At 36.4% G+C, this 19,910-nt stretch overlaps 1 protein-coding gene and 1 long non-coding RNA gene across 2 annotated transcripts in view; both read left to right on the forward strand.

The window, feature by feature from the left end:
• LOC133623882 (uncharacterized) overlaps positions 1-19,910 on the forward strand; it is a 130,220-nt gene that overhangs the window by 92,220 nt on the left and 18,090 nt on the right. Inside the window, exon 3 of the long non-coding RNA XR_009817947.2 lies at positions 12,716-12,806. This is a non-coding gene — a long non-coding RNA (uncharacterized lncRNA). The remainder of the gene's footprint in view (positions 1-12,715; positions 12,807-19,910) is intronic.
• LOC133623574 (protein ripply2-like) overlaps positions 17,853-19,910 on the forward strand; it is a 2,575-nt gene continuing 517 nt past the window's right edge. Inside the window, exon 1 of the mRNA XM_061986794.1 lies at positions 17,853-18,037. Coding sequence (XP_061842778.1) covers positions 17,886-18,037 — 152 coding nt within the window. The 5' untranslated portion in view covers positions 17,853-17,885. The remainder of the gene's footprint in view (positions 18,038-19,910) is intronic.

Here is a 19,910-nt window from a genome sequence, read left to right on the forward strand (position 1 = left end):
CATAATGGCTTCGACAGTTTTGATGTTAAAGGTCTAAAACAAATTATGTAGAACGTCCGGCGGGCCGGATTGAAAATCTTAACGGGCCGCATTTTGTCCAAGGTCTGCAGTAGATCGAGTAACTCTGATTGATTGATCAAAATAACCAAGCCCAGACCAAGCCATCAATCCACTGTGCCTACATTTAACCAACCACGGACGACACTACGCAATTTAAACCAATCAGAAACAATGTGAGGCGGGTCTTGGCGTCTCTCTTTCACACACATCAGCTGTACGTCGTGTCTGATTGGTTTAAATTGCGTGGTGTCTTCTGTGGTTGGTGAAATGTCGGGACACCTCAGATTAGTCTTGTGCCGATACCAATATTTTGGTACCGGTACTGGTACTAAAATTATTTTGATACTTTTCTAGATAAAGGGAACCACAAAAAAATAGCATTACTGGATTTATTTTAACAAAAAATCTTAGGGTACATTAAACATATGTTTGTTTTTGCAAGTTTGTCCTTAAATAAAATAGTGAACATGCTAGACCAGTGGTCCCCAACCACCGGGCCGTGGCCTGGTACCGGTCCGCAGACCTATTGGTACCGGGCCGCACAAGAATTTTTTTTTTTTTTTTTTTAATTTATAATTTATTATTTATTAAATCAACATAAAAAACACAATATATACATTACATATCAATATATATCAATACAGTCTGCAGGGATACAGTCCGTAAGCACACATAATTGTATTTCTTTATGGAAAAAAATAAAATAAAAACAATAAAATTATTATTATTTTTTTTTTACTAAATCAACATAAAAAACACAATATATACATTATATATCAATATAGATCAATACAGTCTGCAGGGATACAGTCCGTAAGCACACATGATTGTATTTCTTTATGAAAAAAATACTAAATACATATTTTTTTTTATTTTTTTTATTAAATCAACATAAAAAACACAATATATACATTATATATCAATATGGATCAATACAGTTTGCAGGGATACAGTCCGTAAGCACACATGATTGTATTTCTTTATGAAAAAAATAATAAATAAATAATTTTATTTTTTATTTTTTATTAAATCAACATAAAAAACACAATATAAACATTATATATCAATATGGATCAATACAGTCTGCAGGGATACAGTCCGTAAGCACACATGATTGTATTTCTTTATGAAAAAAATAATAAATAAATATACCCCCCCCCTCCGGTTCGTGGGACAAATGTTCAAGCGTTGACCGTTCCGCAGCTACAAAAAGGTTGGGGACCACTGTGCTAGACAACGTGTCTTTTAGTAGTAAATAAGTAAACAAAGGGTCCTAATTAGTTTGCTGACGTATGCAGAAACATATTGTGTCATTTATCATTCTATTATTTTGTCAACATTATTAAGGACAAGCGGTAGAAAATGAATTATTAATCTACTTGTTCATTTACTGTTAATATCTGCTTACTTTCTCTCTTAACATGTTCTATAATACACTTCTGTTAAAATGTAAAAATCACTTATTCTTCTGTTGTTTGGATACTTTACATTAGTTTTGGGTGATACCACAGATGTATCGATCTGATACCAAGTAGTTACAGGATCATACATTGGTCATATTCAAAGTCCTCATGTGTCCAGGGACGTATTTCCTGAGTTTATAAACATAATATAAATGTAAACAACAAAAAAAAGAAGATTATGTGATGCTAAAAAATATCGATGTAACCATAGTAGTATCAACTACACACCTGTACTTGGTATCATTAAAGTGGATGTCAGGTGTAGATCCACCCATGGCGTTTTTTTACATTGTGACGCCGGTGAGCTACAGTGGGTAGTGAAGCATGTTTAGCTATTCCTCGTCCTGCAGTGATAATGATACTTGTATGAAACATACTTTAATGTCGCCATGGAGGCGAGGATTAGTGATTTTCAGAGGCGATATAGTACCGAATATGATTCATTAGTATCGTGGTACTATACGAATACAGGTATACCGTATATCCCTACCTCCTAACTTGGAGGAGCCGAACCGCCTTCTTATATTCCTTCTTTCTCTGTCTGGGTGTGTGTTAATTCAGGAGGGTACAACCTGACCATGTAAGGAGATGTTCATGTGTAAGTGACCGGAAAACAACCATTGTATGTTGTAACTTAGAAGTTGACGTGAAGGTAGATATGGAGTCTCTCCTCCAGGATGGAGCTATCACTTTTGCATTCCGAAGTCTGAGTTTATTGCCTCTTCTCGTGAGAGAGTTACCCCAGTCCATTGGTGAATGTCCAACTAAGGCTCCTTAATTTATTATAGGCTCAACCATTATTTACTTAAACCTGGTAGTTTGCTTTCTCCAAGGTGAATACAAGCATTCGCCATAAAAAGAACATATTATGAGTCACTTGAATCACTTCACTACAATAATACTTCCATAAAAAAGAACAATTCCTTAACCCTTAACAAACAGAATACAATGATTTGCAAATCCTTTTTAACTTATATTCAATTGAATAGACCGCAAAGACAAGATATTTAATGTTGGAACTGAGAAACATCCTTTTTGTTTTGCAAATAATCATTAACAGACCACAGAACACTTTTCAGCGCCGGCAGCGTTTCTGGGTGTTGTTGATAAATGGCTGTGGCTTTGCATAGTAGAGTTTTAACTTGCACTCACAGATGTAGCGACGAACTGTAGTTACTGACGGTGGTTTTCTGAAGTGTTCCTGAGCCCATGTGGTGATATCCTTTACACACTGATGTCAGTTTTTGATGCAGTACAGCCTGAGGGATCAAAGGTCATGGGCTTTGGTTTTCGGCCCTGCTTACGTGCAGTGAATTCTCCAGATTCGCTGAACCTTTTGATGATATTACGGACCGTAGATGGTGAAATCCCAAAATTCCTTGCGATAGCTGGTTGAGAAATGTTGTTCTTAAACTGTTGGACAATTTGCTCACGCATTTGTTGACAAAGTGGTGACCCTCGCCCCATCCTTGTTTGTGAACGACTGAGCATTTCATGGAAGCTGCTTTTACACCCAATCATGGCACCCACCTGTTCCCAATTAGCCTGTTCACCTGTGGGATGTTCCAAATAAGTGTTTGATGAGCATTCCTCAACTTACTCAGTCTTTTTTGCCACTTGTGACCGCTTTTTTGAAACGTGTTGCAGGCATCAATTTCCAAATGAGCTAATATTTGCAAAAAATAACAACATTTCCCAGTTCGAACATTAAATACCTTGTCTTTGCAGTCTATTGAATATAATATAGGTTGAAAAGGATTTGCAAATCATTGTATTCTGTTTTTATTTACCATTTACACAACGTGCCAACTTCACTGCTTTTGGGGTTTGTATATTTTCAATGAATAATCAAGGTTTTGATCTTGCTTGCTAGCATCATTTATTGAACAGACATCAATCTGCAGTCCACACGTATGTCTTATGTGTGACTGCCATCTACTGGTCACACTTATCATTACACCATGTACCAAACAAAATTACTTTGAGGTCGGTGAGCACAACCAGAATTTATATGTTCATTAGGCTCCCAGGGTTATTCGGCGCACTGTCGACTTTTGAGAAAAGGAAAGGATTTTAAGTGACTCTTAAAATCCGAGAATACGATTTATATAATCAATGACTAATAACACATATGTAATGTAAAGTTCTTACTTATATCTGTCAGTAAACTAGTTTTTAAGCTAATTTGTCTCTTAAGGGGTTCTGTAGACTACCGTATTTTCCGGACCATAGGGTGCACTGCCGATGAATGGTCTATTTTTGATTTTTCATACAAAAGGCGCACCGGATTACAAGGCGCATTAAAGGAGTCATATTATTATAATTTTTTTCTAAATGTAAAAGACTTCCTTGTGGTCTACATAACATGTGATGGTGTGTGGAGGGGGGCGTGGCCTGCGGGCCTGCCGCGGAACGGGGTGTGTCAGGACCGGCCTCGAAGACAGCGACAGGTGCGTGGATGGCCCAGGTGGGCCTTGTTATCTAATCACCTGTCGCCTTTATTAGCAGCAGCCGTGAGGAAACGAGTAGTTGGAGTTGGAGGTGCTGCTGAGAGACACGGACGCAGAAAAGACACTGTGCCGAAAAGCAAAAGACTTTGCACCATTAAGAAAAATAAAACTGTGTTATATCCTGAATTCCTGGCAGTCTGTGGTGGTCTGAAGAACCCACTAGAGGGCAACCTCTACATGGTGATTCTTTGGTCAAAATGTTGCATAGATGATGTTTTACAGATCATCTTCAAGTCGCTTTCTGACAGTCGCTTCAGGATGCGCCGTTTTGTGGGCGGTCTTATTTACGTGGCTCACCTTCGACAGCGTCTTCTCTTTGTTGTAGCGGTGTAGCGTGCAAGGACAAGAGTGGAAGAAGTGTCAAAAGATGGTGCTAACTGTTTTAATGACATTCGGACATTACTTCAATCAATAACGGAGCAGCATCTCCTCATCCGGAAACAACAACACCGTAAATGTGTCCCGTGATAAACCGTCCGACCGGAACTCTCTAATAACTAAAGATCCTTGGGTGAATAATGTAAACTCACTACACCGGTATGTTTTAGCGCTTTCATGGCGAGTTTACTGACAGATATAAGTAAGAACTTTACACTACTTTATATTACAAATGGCAACAGTGGAGGATGAATGTCCCATAACAAGAAGATAGAGAAAAATAAGAAGCTTGCGGACGCGCCCAAATTTTCAGGACTTATGCAGATCCCAAATACAGATCAGCAGGTAAAAGAAAAGTTGCTTTTGCATAATATTGTGAAACAAAAAGCTAAATAATATGTTTTACTTTATAGACACGGTATAATACTCGTATGTTGAAGCACAGTACAATCCATCAAGCGGTGCGGCTTCATAGCTTACCAAAGTCGTACTAAAACATTTTGACAGATTTTTGAGCGCCGTGTGTAATGTTCTATATTTTCAATGCGCTGCAAAAAGTCAGTGTTCAAAAACAAGAAAAAAAATACAAAAATTAGGCGTATTTTATTTTAACTAAGCAAAATTATCTGCCAGTAGAACAAGAAAATTTGGCTGGTATATAATTTCCAAAAAAGTAAAATTAGCTAACCTCAATGAACCCAAAAATACCTTCAAATAAGTTTATTCTCACTAATAACAACTGTACTACTATATGAGTACGCATTTTCTATTGTTTCATTGAAAATAAAACAGCAAAGTCCATTTGGCTGTCATCTGTTTTAATATGAGACACAATTGTGTCAAAGTCATGATTCATTTTTTTCATGCTTGAAGTAAGAAATTATTACTTTAAAAAAGTAGTTTTATACTTGTGAGTTTTGATGACACAGCTTTGCAACAGTTGATATTCTAGTTTCAAGCATGTTTTACTCAATATAGGTCATCAAATCTCAGCTACAAGCTGTAATATCTTACTGATATAATTTAGGACAAAAACCCTTAAAACAAGTAAAAATACTAACATAAAATCTGCTTAGTGAGAAGAATGATCTTATCAGACAGAAAATAAGCAAATATCACCCTTATTTGAGATATTTAATCTTACTTAGATTTCAGTTTTTGCAGTGTGGAACATATAAAATGTTGGTGTTGTTTACTTGAGTCACATTGCCATCGTAGTGCAGTCTACATGTATATCTTATGTTTGACTGCCATCTACTATTCAACTATCCATCAAGCGGTGCGGCTTCAATGTCATACTAAAACATTTTGACGGATTTTATTTTCAATGGAACTATTAAAGTTTTGGCGTTGTTTACAGGCGTCATATTGCAGTCTACGCGTATCTCTCATGTATGACTGCCATCTACTGGTCACACTTATCATTACACCATGTACCAAATAAAATTGCTTTGAGGGCGGTAAGCAAAACCAGAATTAATCCGTACATTAGGCGCACCGGGTTATAGGGCGCACTGTCGAGTTTTGTGGAGAAAAAAAAAAGAATTTAGATGCACCTTATAGTCCGGAAAATACGGTACGTTGCAACTGTTGCGTCGACCAGCTCTTCCTCCCAGGGAATCTAAGTTACTGGTCAATCCCAAGTTCTTTTGATGACATATATGCTGAGTAATAAGGACCATCAAGACAGAATTGGAATATTTTCAAGTTTTACTAAAGCTTTAGGAGATCAGTGTAACCAATACATTCATATCGGCTACTCTAATTGATCTGACATTCAAACGGAAAAAACAACTCCTTGCACACAAAGAAAGCCCCCATCTCTCCCCCTCACAACACTGATAAGAAAAGAGTGGGGGTTGTATTTCACATTCCGATGGTTTAAGACACTAAACAGACCTCTGAACACAAGAGAAACTAGTAGAATATACAAAGGAAAAGTACTAGATACTCTAAAAATGGCTATGTAAAAAGAAAGAACTCTTAAACATATATGCATCCTCTACACAACCTACTCAGTGGCCGAGTGGTTAGAGCGTCCGGTAGGTTGTGAGTTCAAACCCCGGCCGAGTCATACCAAAGACTATAAAAATGGGACCCATTACCTCCCTGCTTGGCACTCAGCATCAAGGGTTGGAATCGGGGGTTAAATCACCAAAAAAAAATATTCCCGGGCGCTGCCACCGCTGCTGCTCACTGCTCCCCTCACCTCTCAGGGGGTGATCAAGGGTGATGGGTCAAATGCAGAGAATAATTTCGCCACACCTAGTGTGTGTGTGACAATCATTGCTACTTTAACTAAATGGTGGTTTGCTGAGAGCAACTAACAATAAAATTACAACAATACAGTTGTGACGTTACAGTATATATGGTTGTAGTTGCAACTTTATGGTAATTAGCTGTGAAATCCCAGCTCTGCAGTTATAGTAAATTGCTGTAAACATTTTTTTTTATAGTAAATTACTGTGAAAGCGATGCAAATATTAACCAGTCATTTTAAAAGCCAATTATGCAAATTCGACCAGTGAGTTTCAACCTTGCACACGCTTCTCTTTGCTCTAATTTCTATGCGAGCATTGCATCTGACCAGGTGGTTTCCAAGGTAACGCTCGGGACGACGTTGAAAGCGAGATGTGGTGCAGACCGACCCGAACATTAGTCTTTTATAAGCACTTATCCAGATGCGTCAGGATGCCACAAGTCGGTAGCATGTTGGGTCGACCTTAACCAGTCGTTGTTAAAGAGAAATGGGTGGCGAGTGCACGTTGGAGGAGGTTGACGACCATTTTTTGTGTTTGGAGAGACAACAGAGACACAGTTTGTTAGCCCGGAGCGTTGATATGTCGGATCGTTCGCCCATTTGTGTGCTGTAAACAAAATGATATTTTTTTTCCATTACTGCATCTGCTCATGTTTACATGTGACTGCCCCTCCCAAACCTTTGTGTGTGTACACAAGGCTGACACATGTCGTTTACCCCCCCACCATTCCTTCTTCCATCATCCCAACAGCAGGGAGTGACAGTAGGACATGTGTGTGTTCACACCTCACCCCTAACACCCAAATGGCTATCTATCAATCGCTATCTACACTGCAAAAAGTCAATGTTCCGACCGGAACTCTCTAATAACTAAAGTTCCTTGGGTTTCCAGGACTTATGCAGATCCCAAATACAGATCAGCAGGTAAAAGAAAAGTTGCTTTTGCATAATATTGCGAAACAAAAGGCTTACCTTATACACCATACTTGCCAACCCTCCCGAATTTTCCGGGAGACTCCCGAAATTCAGCGCCTCTCCCGAAAACCTCCCGGGACAAATATTCTCCCGAAAATCTACCGATTTTCAGCCGGAGCTGGAAGCCACGCCCCCTCCAGTTCCATGCGGACCTGAGTGAGGAAAGCCTTTTTTCATGACGGGAGGACAACAGGGTGACAAGAACTAAATCATACAGACTAGAAATAAATTGTATTATTATGTTTATCTTACCTAAAAATAAATATATTTATTATTAAAAAATAAAAATAAAAATAAATACATGTTTACTATAGTTTGCTAAAAACATCAAAATTAATTGTATTTTTATTTGTATTTTTTCCTGACTCCTTATTACATCCAGCCATAGAATTACACATTAAAATAAACATATTTGAAATAATTGATTTTAAATTATCATAATAATTCATTTAAAATGACCATATTTAAATATTAAAATAATTGCTTGTTTATCAACAACTTTAGCATTTTATTCATTACATTTTGAAACTCTCAGAAGCCAAGTTATGTTATATTCCTTAATATTTATTTATGCAAGTTTGAAGTATCAATTATCTAAACACAGTTTTGTTTGCATATTTTCAGGATGTAGATATATATATATATATATATATATATATATATATATATATATATATATATATATGAAATACTTGACTTGATGAATTCTAGCTGTCAACATACTCCTCCCCTCTTAACCACGCCCCCAACCACGCCCCACCCCCGACCACGCCCCCACCCCCCACCTCCCGAAATCAAAGGTCTCAAGGTTGGCAAGTATGTTATACACACACCATAATAATTCTGGTATGTTGAAGCACAGTACAATCCATCAAGCGGCGCGGCTTCATAGCTTACCAAAGTCGTACTAAAACATTTTGATGGATTTTTGAGCGCCGTGTGTAATGTTCTATATTTTCAATGCACTACAAAAAGTCAGAGTTCAAAAACAAGAAAAAAATATATACTAAAATGAGGGGTATTTTATTTGAACTTACCGCTAATTCTCGTACTTGCCAACCCTCCCGGGAGACTCCCAAACTTCAGCGCCCCTCCCGAAAATCGCCACGCCCGCTTTTCATCCAGTCCAACGAGTGCTGGCCCAGTCACATAATATGTGCGGCTTCTGCACGCGCACACAAGGGAATGCAAACGCATACTTGATCAACGGTGATACAGGTTACACTGAGGGTGGCCGTATAAACAACTTTAACACTGTTAGAAATATGCGCCACACTGTGAACCCACACCAAACAAGAATGACAAACACATTTCGGGAGAACGTCCACACCGTAACACAACATAAACACAACAGAACAAATACCCAGAGCCCTTTGCAGCACTACGCTACAAGGTGTGTGTGTGGGGGGGGGGGGGCTGCAGTGTTCTGGGTATTTGTTCTGTTGTGTTTATGTTGTGTTACGGTGTGGATGTTCTCCCAAAATGTGTTTGTCATTCTTGTTTATTTCAGCAAGACAATGCCTAGCCACGTGTTACATCAACGTGGCTTCATAGTAAAAGAGTGCGGGTACTAGACTGGCCTGCCTGTAGTCCAGACCTGTCTCCCATTGAAAATGTGTGGCGCATTATGAAGCCTAAAATACCACAACGGAGACCCCGGACTGTTGAACAACTTAAGCTGTACATCAAGCAAGAATGGGAAATAATTCCACCTGAGAAGCTTAAAAAATGTGTTTCCTCAGTTCCCAAAGGTTTATTGAGTGTTGTTAAAAGGAAAGGCCATGTAACACAGTGGTGAACATGCCCTTTCCCAACTACTTTGGCACGTGTTGCAGCCATGAAATTGTAAGTTAATTATTATTTGCAAAAAAAAAATAAAGTTTATGAGTTTGAACATCAAATATCTTGTCTTTGTAGTGCATTCAACTGAATATGGGTTGAAAAGGATTTGCAAATCATTGTATTCCGTTTATATTTGCATCTAACACAATTTCCCAACTCATATGGAAACGGGGTTTGTATTTCATCTTACCGGTACTTAGATTTCAGTTTTTGCAGTGTATCCATCCAATATACCCACAAGAAAGGTCTGAATGGAGGAAACTAAACATATCAGTAAGTTCAAGCTTCAGCTTCTTTGTCCCCATTGCCACAAAAGCCTGTTAAATTGCCTTTCTCCTTTCCAGTCCAATTATAAAGGACCACGCTCGACTCGTGCTGGGAAGCAAAAGTGGACACAGAGGCTTGTTTTTTTATTTTTTATTTTATAACTTTGCTTTTACACTTAGCAGGCAGAAGGATATGGTGACTCAACAAAAGTCGAACAAAGTACAAAACCCAAAACCAGTGAAGTTGGCACGTTGTGTAAATGGTAAATAAAAACAGAATACAATGATTTACAAATCCTTTTCAGCTTATATTCAATTGAATAGACTGCAAAGACAAGATATTTAACGTTCCAACTGAGAAACAGCATTTTTTTTTAGAATTTAATGGCAGCAACACATTGCAAAAAAGTTGTCACATGGGCATGTTCACCACTGTGTTACATGACCTTTCCTTTTAACAACACTCAGTTAACGTTTGGGAACTGAGGAGACCAATTTTTGAAGCTTTTCAGGTGGAATTCTTTCCCATTCTTGCTTGATGTACAACTTAAGTTGTTCAACAGTCCGGGGATCTCCGTTGTGGTATTTTAGGCTTCATAATGCACCACACATTTTCAATGGGAGACAGGTCTGGACTACAGGCAGGCCAGTCTAGTACCCGCACTCTTTTACTATGAAGCCACGTTGATGTAACACGTGGCTTGGCATCGTCTTGCTGAAATAAGCAGGGGCGTCCATGATAACGCCCCCTAATGTGTACCTTTCAGCATTAATGGCGCCTTCACAGATGTGTAAGTTACCCATGTCTTGGGCACTAATACACCCCCATACCATCACAGATGCTGGCTTTTCAACTTTGTGCCTATAACAATCCGGATAGTTCTTTTCCTCTTTGGTCCGGAGGACACGACGTCCACAGTTTCCAAAAACAATTTGAAATGTGAACTCGTCAGACCACAGAACACTTTTACACTTTGCATCAGTCCATCTTAGATGAGCTCGGGCCCAGCGAAGCCGGCAGCGTTACTGGGTGTTGTTGATAAATGGCTTTCGCTTTGCATAGTAGAGTTTTAACTTGCACTTACTGTCATGATCCATGGCCCGGATCATGTTTTGGTATTTTCGGTTAGTTTTGGACTCCCTCAGTTCCTGTTTTGTTCACCCTTGAGTTTGTTTTAGTTACCATGGTTGCTTATTATTTTCACCTGCCTCTGATTGGTGTTCGGGACGCTCACCTGTTTCCCGAGCACTAATCAGAGGCATTATTTAAGCCTGCCTTTGCCAGGTCAGTCGGCCTGGCTTCATTGTTTGCTTCAGGCAGCTGTTACGTGAGTATCGCTTGTCTTTAGTCTATGCTAAGTGGTAACCTTAGCTTCGAGTGCGATCGGCACGTTGTCCCTTCGGCTTGTTTTCTGTTTTTGTACTTCTTTGATTTTCAAAAATAAATCATGTTCCTACCTGCAAGTCCTGTCCGGAGTGATCCGTTTGCATCCCGGGGGAGCGAATCCCGCCGTAACACTTACAGATGTAGCGACCAACTGTAATTACTGTTTTTATGAAGTGTTCCTGAGCCCATGTGGTGATATCCTTTACAGACTGATGTCGCTTTTTGATGCGGTACCGCCTGAGGGATCGAAGGTCCGTATCATCATTGCTTACGTGCAGTGTTTTCTCCAGATTCTCTGAACCTTTTGATGATATTACAGACCGTAGATGTTGAAATCCCTAAATTCCTTGCAATAGCTCGTTGAGAAATGTTGTTCTTAAACAATTTGCTCACGCATTTGTTGACAAAGTGGTGACCCTCGCCCCGTCCTTGTTTGTGAATGACTGAGCATTTCATGGAAGCTGCTTTTATACCCAATCATGGCACCCACCTGTTCCCAATTAGCCTTTTCACCCGTGGGATGTTCCAAATAAGTGTTTGATGAGCATTCCTCAACTTTGTCAGTCTTTTTTGCCACTTGTGCCAGCTTTTTTGAAACATTTTGCAGGCATCAAATTCCAAATGAGCTAATATTTGCAAAAAATAACAAAGTTTTCCTGTTGGAACATTAAATTTCTTGTCTTTCAATTGAATATAACTTGAAAAGGATTTACACATTTTTATTTTTATTTTTTTTGTCATAAAGAAATACAATCATGTTTGCTTACGGACTGTATCCCTGCAGACTGTATTGATCTATATTGATATATAATGTATATATTGTATTTTTTATGTTGATTTAATTTGAAAAAATACAAAATAAAATAAAAAAGTATTTTTTAAATTGTTTTTATTTTTTTTTTATTTCTTGTGTGGCCCGGTACCAATCGGTCCACAGACCGGTACCGGGCCGCGGCCCGGTGGTTGGGGACCACTGATTTACACAACTTGCCAAGTTCACTGCTTTTGGGTTTTGTAGAAGAGTGGTAATATTATGAGGAAGAAAATAAAGTTAAAGTCGTAAAGTAGCAAAATCTGTTCAAAGAAAATTGCAATGATACGGAAAAAAAAACTGAAATTCTGCACTAATAAAGTTACAAAACAAGAAAATACATTTGTCACATTAAAAGAAAGCTATCATGTTATGAGACTATGTGCAAATAAAGTGATAGTATGAAAATCATAAGTCATAACATTACGAGTGGAAGGATAAGAACTGTGAGTAAAGTTTTTTTAAGTGGAGAAAAAAAACACAGTAAGCCGTAATGTTGGGGGAAAAAAATGGTAATCTTATAAAGAGGGAAAAGAATAATGTTACAGGAATAAATTTGAAATATTACAAGTTATGAAAATAAGTCAATAAAATATAGTTACTTTTATTTAATGTAAAACATGTACGAAAAAAAGAAAAATAATATTGTTATGGTTTTTTTTTACCATCTATTCATTATAAAAAAAACATCATTATAGTGAATGTGGACTTCTTTTTCTTTACTTTTTTTTTTCCTTTAAACTTGTGCTCTTTTTGTCCTCAGATGCTGCAAGTTGAAGAAGAGTCGCCTTTAAAACACACACATCTCACCAAAGGACCTACAGCAAATGTGGCATCCATTATCCCTAAATGAGGTGCGACACACACACACACACACACACACACACACACACACACACACACACACACACACACACACACACACACACACACACACACACACACACACACACACACACACACACACACACACACACACACACACACACACACACACACACACACACACACACACACACACACTTTTATCTACCTATCACTCAACTCCTATCCCAGCATGTAGCTTTGCACTGCCCCCTACTGATTTACTGGGAGAAAACACTGCAAATGGGACTTAATTAAATCAGTTGATTACACTTTGTTTTTATTTGTTAAACAGCTTTGCACTCATACAAAATGTCCTTACAAACTAATGATGTGTGTGTGAGTGTGTGTGTTTGTGTGTTTGTGTGTGTGTGTGTGTGTGTGTGTGTGTGTTTTACACAAGTGGGTCATTTCCCAACTAATATTCTACAACACAAATACAACGCTGGGACAACATGCTTTTTGACGACGTTTAATCAATGTTGTGTTCTGACGTTGATTTGACCATTGAAATTCGGTCATTTCCCGACCAATATTCTACAACACAAATACAACGTTGAAACATGCTTTTTGACGACGTTTAATCAATGTTGGGTTCTGACGTTGATTTGACCATTGATTTTTGGGTCATTTCCCGACCAATATTCTACAACACAAATACAACGTTGAAACAACATACTTTTTGACGACGTTTAATCAATGTTGGGTTCTGACGTAGATTTGACCTTTGAAATTTGGTCATTTCCCAAACAATATTATACAACACAAATACGATGTTGAAACAACATGCTTTTTGATGACATTTAATCAATGTTGGGTTCTGACGTTGATTTGACCATTGAAATTTGGTCATTTCCCAACCACTTTTCTACAACACAAATACAACATTGAAACAACATGCTTTTTGACGACGTTTAATCAATGTTGTGTTCTGACGTTGATTTGACCATTGAAATTCGGTCATTTCCCGACCAATATTCTACAACACAAATACAACGTTGAAACATGCTTTTTGACGACGTTTAATCAATGTTGGGTTCTGACGTTGATTTGACCATTGTTTTTTTGCTCATTTCCCAACCAATATTCTACAACACAAATATAACGTTGAAACAACATGCTTTTTGAGGACGTTTAATCAATGTTGGGTTCTGACGTTGATTTGACCGTTGAAATTTGGTCATTTCCCAAACAATATTATACAACACAAATACGACGTTGAAACAACATGCTTTTTGACGACATTCAATCAATGTTGGGTTCTGACGTTGATTTGACCATTGAAATTTGGTCATTTCCCAACCAATATTCTACAACACAAATACAACGTTGAAACAACATGCTTTTTGACGACGTTTAATCAATGTTGGGTCCTGATGTTGATTTGACCATTGAAATTCGGTCATTTTCCAACCGATATTCTACAACACAAATACACTGTTGAAACAACATGCTTTTTGACAACATTTAATCAATGTTGGGTTCTGATGTTGATTTGACCATTGACTTTTGGTCATTTCCCAACCACTTTTCTACAACACAAATACAAAGTTGAAACAACATGCTTTTTGACCATTTTTAATCAATGTTGGGTCCTGATGTTGATTTGACCGTTGATTTTTGGGTCATTTCCCAACCAATATTCTACAACACAAATACAACGTTGAAACATGCTTTTTGACGACGTTTAATCAATGTTGGGTCCTGACGTTGATTTGACCATTGTTTTTTTGCTCATTTCCCAACCAATATTCTACAACACAAATATAATGTTGAAACAACATGCAATTGATGACGTTTAATCAACGTCAGGTTGTGACAATGATTTGACCATTGACATTTGGTCATTTCCCAACCAATTTTTTACAACACAAATACAACGTTGAAACAACATGCTTTTTGACGACGTTTAATCAATGTCAGGTTGTGACAATGATTTGACCATTGAAATTTGGTAATTTCCCAACCAATATTCTACAACACAAGTACAACGTTGAACTAACATGCTTTTTGACGATGTTTAATCAATGTTGAGTTCTGACGTTGATTTGACCGTTGAAATTTGGTCATTTTCCAACCAATATTCTACAACACTATTACGACGTTGAAACAACATACTTTTTGACGACGTTTAATCAATGTTGAGTTCTGATGTTGATTTGACCATTGATTTTTGGGTCATTGCCCCAACCAATATTCTACAACACAAATACAACGTTGAAACAACATGCTTTTTGACGACGTTTAATCAATGTTGGGTCCTGATGTTGATTTGACCATTGAAATTCGGTCATTTTCCAACCGATATTCTACAACACAAATACACTGTTGAAACAACATGCTTTTTGACAACATTTAATCAATGTTGGGTTCTGATGTTGATTTGACCATTGACTTTTGGTCATTTCCCAACCACTTTTCTACAACACAAATACAAAGTTGAAACAACATGCTTTTTGACCATTTTTAATCAATGTTGGGTCCTGATGTTGATTTGACCGTTGATTTTTGGGTCATTTCCCAACCAATATTCTACAACACAAATACAACGTTGAAACATGCTTTTTGACGACGTTTAATCAATGTTGGGTCCTGACGTTGATTTGACCATTGTTTTTTTGCTCATTTCCCAACCAATATTCTACAACACAAATATAATGTTGAAACAACATGCAATTGATGACGTTTAATCAACGTCAGGTTGTGACAATGATTTGACCATTGACATTTGGTCATTTCCCAACCAATTTTTTACAACACAAATACAACGTTGAAACAACATGCTTTTTGACGACGTTTAATCAATGTCAGGTTGTGACAATGATTTGACCATTGAAATTTGGTAATTTCCCAACCAATATTCTACAACACAAGTACAACGTTGAACTAACATGCTTTTTGACGATGTTTAATCAATGTTGAGTTCTGACGTTGATTTGACCGTTGAAATTTGGTCATTTTCCAACCAATATTCTACAACACTATTACGACGTTGAAACAACATACTTTTTGACGACGTTTAATCAATGTTGAGTTCTGATGTTGATTTGACCATTGATTTTTGGGTCATTGCCCCAACCAATATTCTACAACACAAATACAACGTTGAAACAACATGCTTTTTGACGACGTTTAATCAATGTTGGGTCCTGATGTTGATTTGACCATTGATTTTTGGGTCATTTCCCAACCAATATTCTACAACACAAATACAACGTTGAAACATGCTTTTTGACGACATTTAACCAATGCTGTGTTCTGACGTAGATTTGACCATTGAAATTCGGTCATTTTACAACCAATATTCTACAACACAAATACAACGTTAAAACAACATGCTTTTTGACGACTTTTAATCAATGTCAGGTTGTGACGTTGATTTGACCGTTGAAATTTGGTCATTTCCCAACCAATATTCTACAACACAAATATAACGTAAAAACAACATGTATTTTGACGACGTTTAATCAATGTCGTGTTCTGACGTTGATTTGACCATTGAAATTTGGCCATTTTCCAACCAATATTCTACATCACAAATATGTTGAAACCACATGCTTTTTGATGACGTTTAATCAATGTTGGGTTCTGAATTTGATTTGACCATTGAAATTCGGTCATTTCCCAACCAATATTCTACAACACAAATACAAAGTTGAAACAACATGCTTTTTGACCATTTTTAATCAATGTTGGGTCCTGATGTTGATTTGACCGTTGATTTTTGGGTCATTTCCCAACCAATATTCTACAACACAAATACAAAGTTGAAACAACATGCTTTTTGGCGACATTTATTCAATGTCAGGTTGTGCCGTTGATTGGACCTCAGAAACGTGGTCATTTCCCAAACCAACAACGTTGGACATCAACGTTGTCGCAATCCACAAACTATTTTTGCAACATTGTTTAAACGTCTGTTTTAAAGAACATGTATGTCGAATCAACGTTGTATCAACGTCTTGTGCCTGCTGGGACGGTATCATTAGTGGATAATACCAATAATACATCATCATTATTAGGATGTTATTAGAATTTGTGCATCGACCGTGAGTGAAGTCTCCCTTTGTCTTTAAAAAAACTATAGTGTTCGTTACTTCAACCGAGGGTCCTTGAACGCACCACAGTTATGTACAGTGGGATGCAAAAGTGAAATATTAGACAAACTTTAATGATAGATTTATGGATCCTTCTTCACTCTCATCCCAAAATGTTTGGTGCGGTGTGTGTGAATGCTTACAGGCGCGCTTTGATGACGTCATGACGTCTGTGTCGAGTGAAGTCATAATTGAAGGAAATTGTTGTACTTTTGTTAGGGGGGTCGCGTCCTTAATTGGATTCAAGCAACCTTATCATTAATCATATTCTGATTCTGAACCTTATTGTTGATTATATCTATTTTATATCCACATGTGTATTTTATATTTTACACAATTAAACGACCCTGTGCGTGGGGGCCCCTGCACAACATGCCCACTTCACTCCGATGCCCCCCTTTCTCCTTTTTTTTTTTTTTTCAATCATGCTCGTGCACACAAAGGCGGACGCGTGTCGCCCCCCTTCCATCACCCACGCAGCGGGGGGGTCTGTCAAGTGGGACGCGTGTGTCTTCACACCTCCCATCACCCAAATGGTGCGCAGATATGAGCTTTTAATGGGAGGAAAAGCTTACAAATGTGCTTTAATGTTCGCTTTTTAACATTTAAATGTGGTTTTATTCCTTGATTGATACTTTTAAGTAACTATTTTTTCTTATATAGACCTATGCTATATATCAAATTGCGCAATTTTGGTGCGTAAAAACGCACTGGTTTAGCCTTTATAGAGACACATTTTGTTATAAAATGATATATTTTATCTCAAATAACGACCCCAAACCTCCAAAACGGGGCAAGTTTGGTCCATATGGTGTGAGGTTTGCTCCGGTGTGACTTCACACCTCCACACTTTGGAGACGCGTCAAAAGTCCAATTTGGCAGCGCGGATAAAAAGGAGGACCTTGGCATCCCCTCGGACTCACATCGGAAGCCCCACGCCCCGAGGATCGTACTTTTTTCTCCACTGCAGCCATGGACGTTGGTGGATTTAATCTTTTGGCTCCACGCGGCAACAACGACGCGAACCCGCAGTCTCGCCTGTGGAGACCGTGGACCGGAACCGAGACCAGAACAACTGCTGGAACGCAACCACCCAAACCGGCCATGTTCGTCCACCCAGTCAAGTAGGTTTATTTCAGCTAAAAACATTTTTATTGAATTTTATCATACAGTAAAATATTTATAAAAAAAATGTTATATTTATTTTTACTAAATCATGAATTTTCTCCATTTATTTTTGTATTTTTTACTAAATCATGAATTTTCTCCATTTATTTTTTTATTTTTTCAGGTTATTCTGGCCCAAAACCAGTTTATTTCAACAAAAAACATTTGTATTGCATTTTATCATACAGTAAAATATTTATAAAAAAATGTCATATTTATTTTTACCAAATCATGAATTTTCTCAATTTTTTTTATTTTGTATAGGTTATTCTGGCCCAAAAACAGTTTATTTCAGCAAAAAACATGTGTATTGCATTTTATCATACAGTAAAATATTTATAACAAAATGTTATATTTATTTTTACTAAATCATGAATTTTCTCCATTTTTAATTTTTTTATTTTTTCAGGTTAATCTGGCCCAAAACCAGTTTATTTCAGCAAAAAACATTTTTATTGCATTTTATCATACAGTAAAATATTTATAAAAAAATGTCATATTTATTTTTACCAAATCATGAATTTTCTCAATTTTTTATTTTTTTTATTTTTTCAGGTTATTCTGGCCCAAAACCAGTTTATTTCAGCAAAAAACATTTGTATTGCATTTTATCATACAGTAAAATATTTATAAAAAAATGTTATATTTATTTTTACCAATCATGAATTTTCTCCATTTATTTTTTTTATTTTTTCAGGTTATTCTGGCCCAAAACCAGTTTATTTCAGCAAAAGACATTTGTATTGCATTTTATCATACAGTAAAATATTTATATAAAAAAAATGTTATATTTATTTTTACCAAGTCATGAATTTTCTCCATTTTTTATTTTTTTATTTTTTCAGATTATTCTGGCCTAAAACCAGTTTATTTCAGCAAAAAACATTTTTATTGCATTTTATCATTCAGTAAAATATTTATAAAAAAATGTCATATTTATTTTGACCAAATCATGAATTTTCTCCATTTTTTATTTTTTTATTTTTTCAGATTTTTCTGGCCCAAAACCAGTTTATTTCAGCAAAAAAACATTTTTATTGCATTTTATCATACAGTAAAATATTTATAAAAAAATTATATATTTATTTTTACTAAATCATGAATTTTCTTCATTTTTTTATTTTTTTTATTTTTTTCAGGTTATTCTGGCCCAAAACCAGATTATTTCAGAAAAAAAAACATTTTTATTGCATTTTATCATACAGTGAAATATTTATTTAAAAAAATGTCATATTTATTTTTACCAAATAATGAATTTTCTCCATTTTTTTTTTTAATCTTTTCAGGTTATTTTGGCCCAAAACCAGTTCATTTCAGCAAAAAACATTTTTATTGCATTTTATCATACAGTGAAATATTTATAAAAAAATGTCATATTTATTTTTACCAAATCATGAATTTTTTCCATTTTTTTTATTTTTTTATTTTTTCATGTTATTCTGGCCCAAAACCAGTTTATTTCAGCAAAAAAACATTTTTTATTGCATTTTATCATACAGTAAAATATTTATAAAAAAATGATATATTTATTTTTACCAAATCATGAATTTTCTTCATTTTTTTTTAATTTTTTCAGGTTATTCTGGCCCAAAACCAGATTATTTCAGAAAAAAAAAAAATCATTTTTATTGCATTTTATCATACAGTGAAATATTTATAAAAAAAAATGTCATATTTATTTTTACCAAATAATGAATTTTCTCCATTTTTTATTTTTTTATCTTTTCAGGTTATTCTGGCCCAAAACCAGTTCATTTCAGCAAAAAAACATTTTTATTGCATTTTATCATACAGTGAAATATTTATAAAAAAATGTCATATTTATTTTTA

Source organism: Nerophis lumbriciformis, linkage group LG26 (assembly GCF_033978685.3).
Source record: "Nerophis lumbriciformis linkage group LG26, RoL_Nlum_v2.1, whole genome shotgun sequence".
In the NCBI taxonomy this organism is placed as follows: domain Eukaryota; kingdom Metazoa; phylum Chordata; class Actinopteri; order Syngnathiformes; family Syngnathidae; genus Nerophis; species Nerophis lumbriciformis.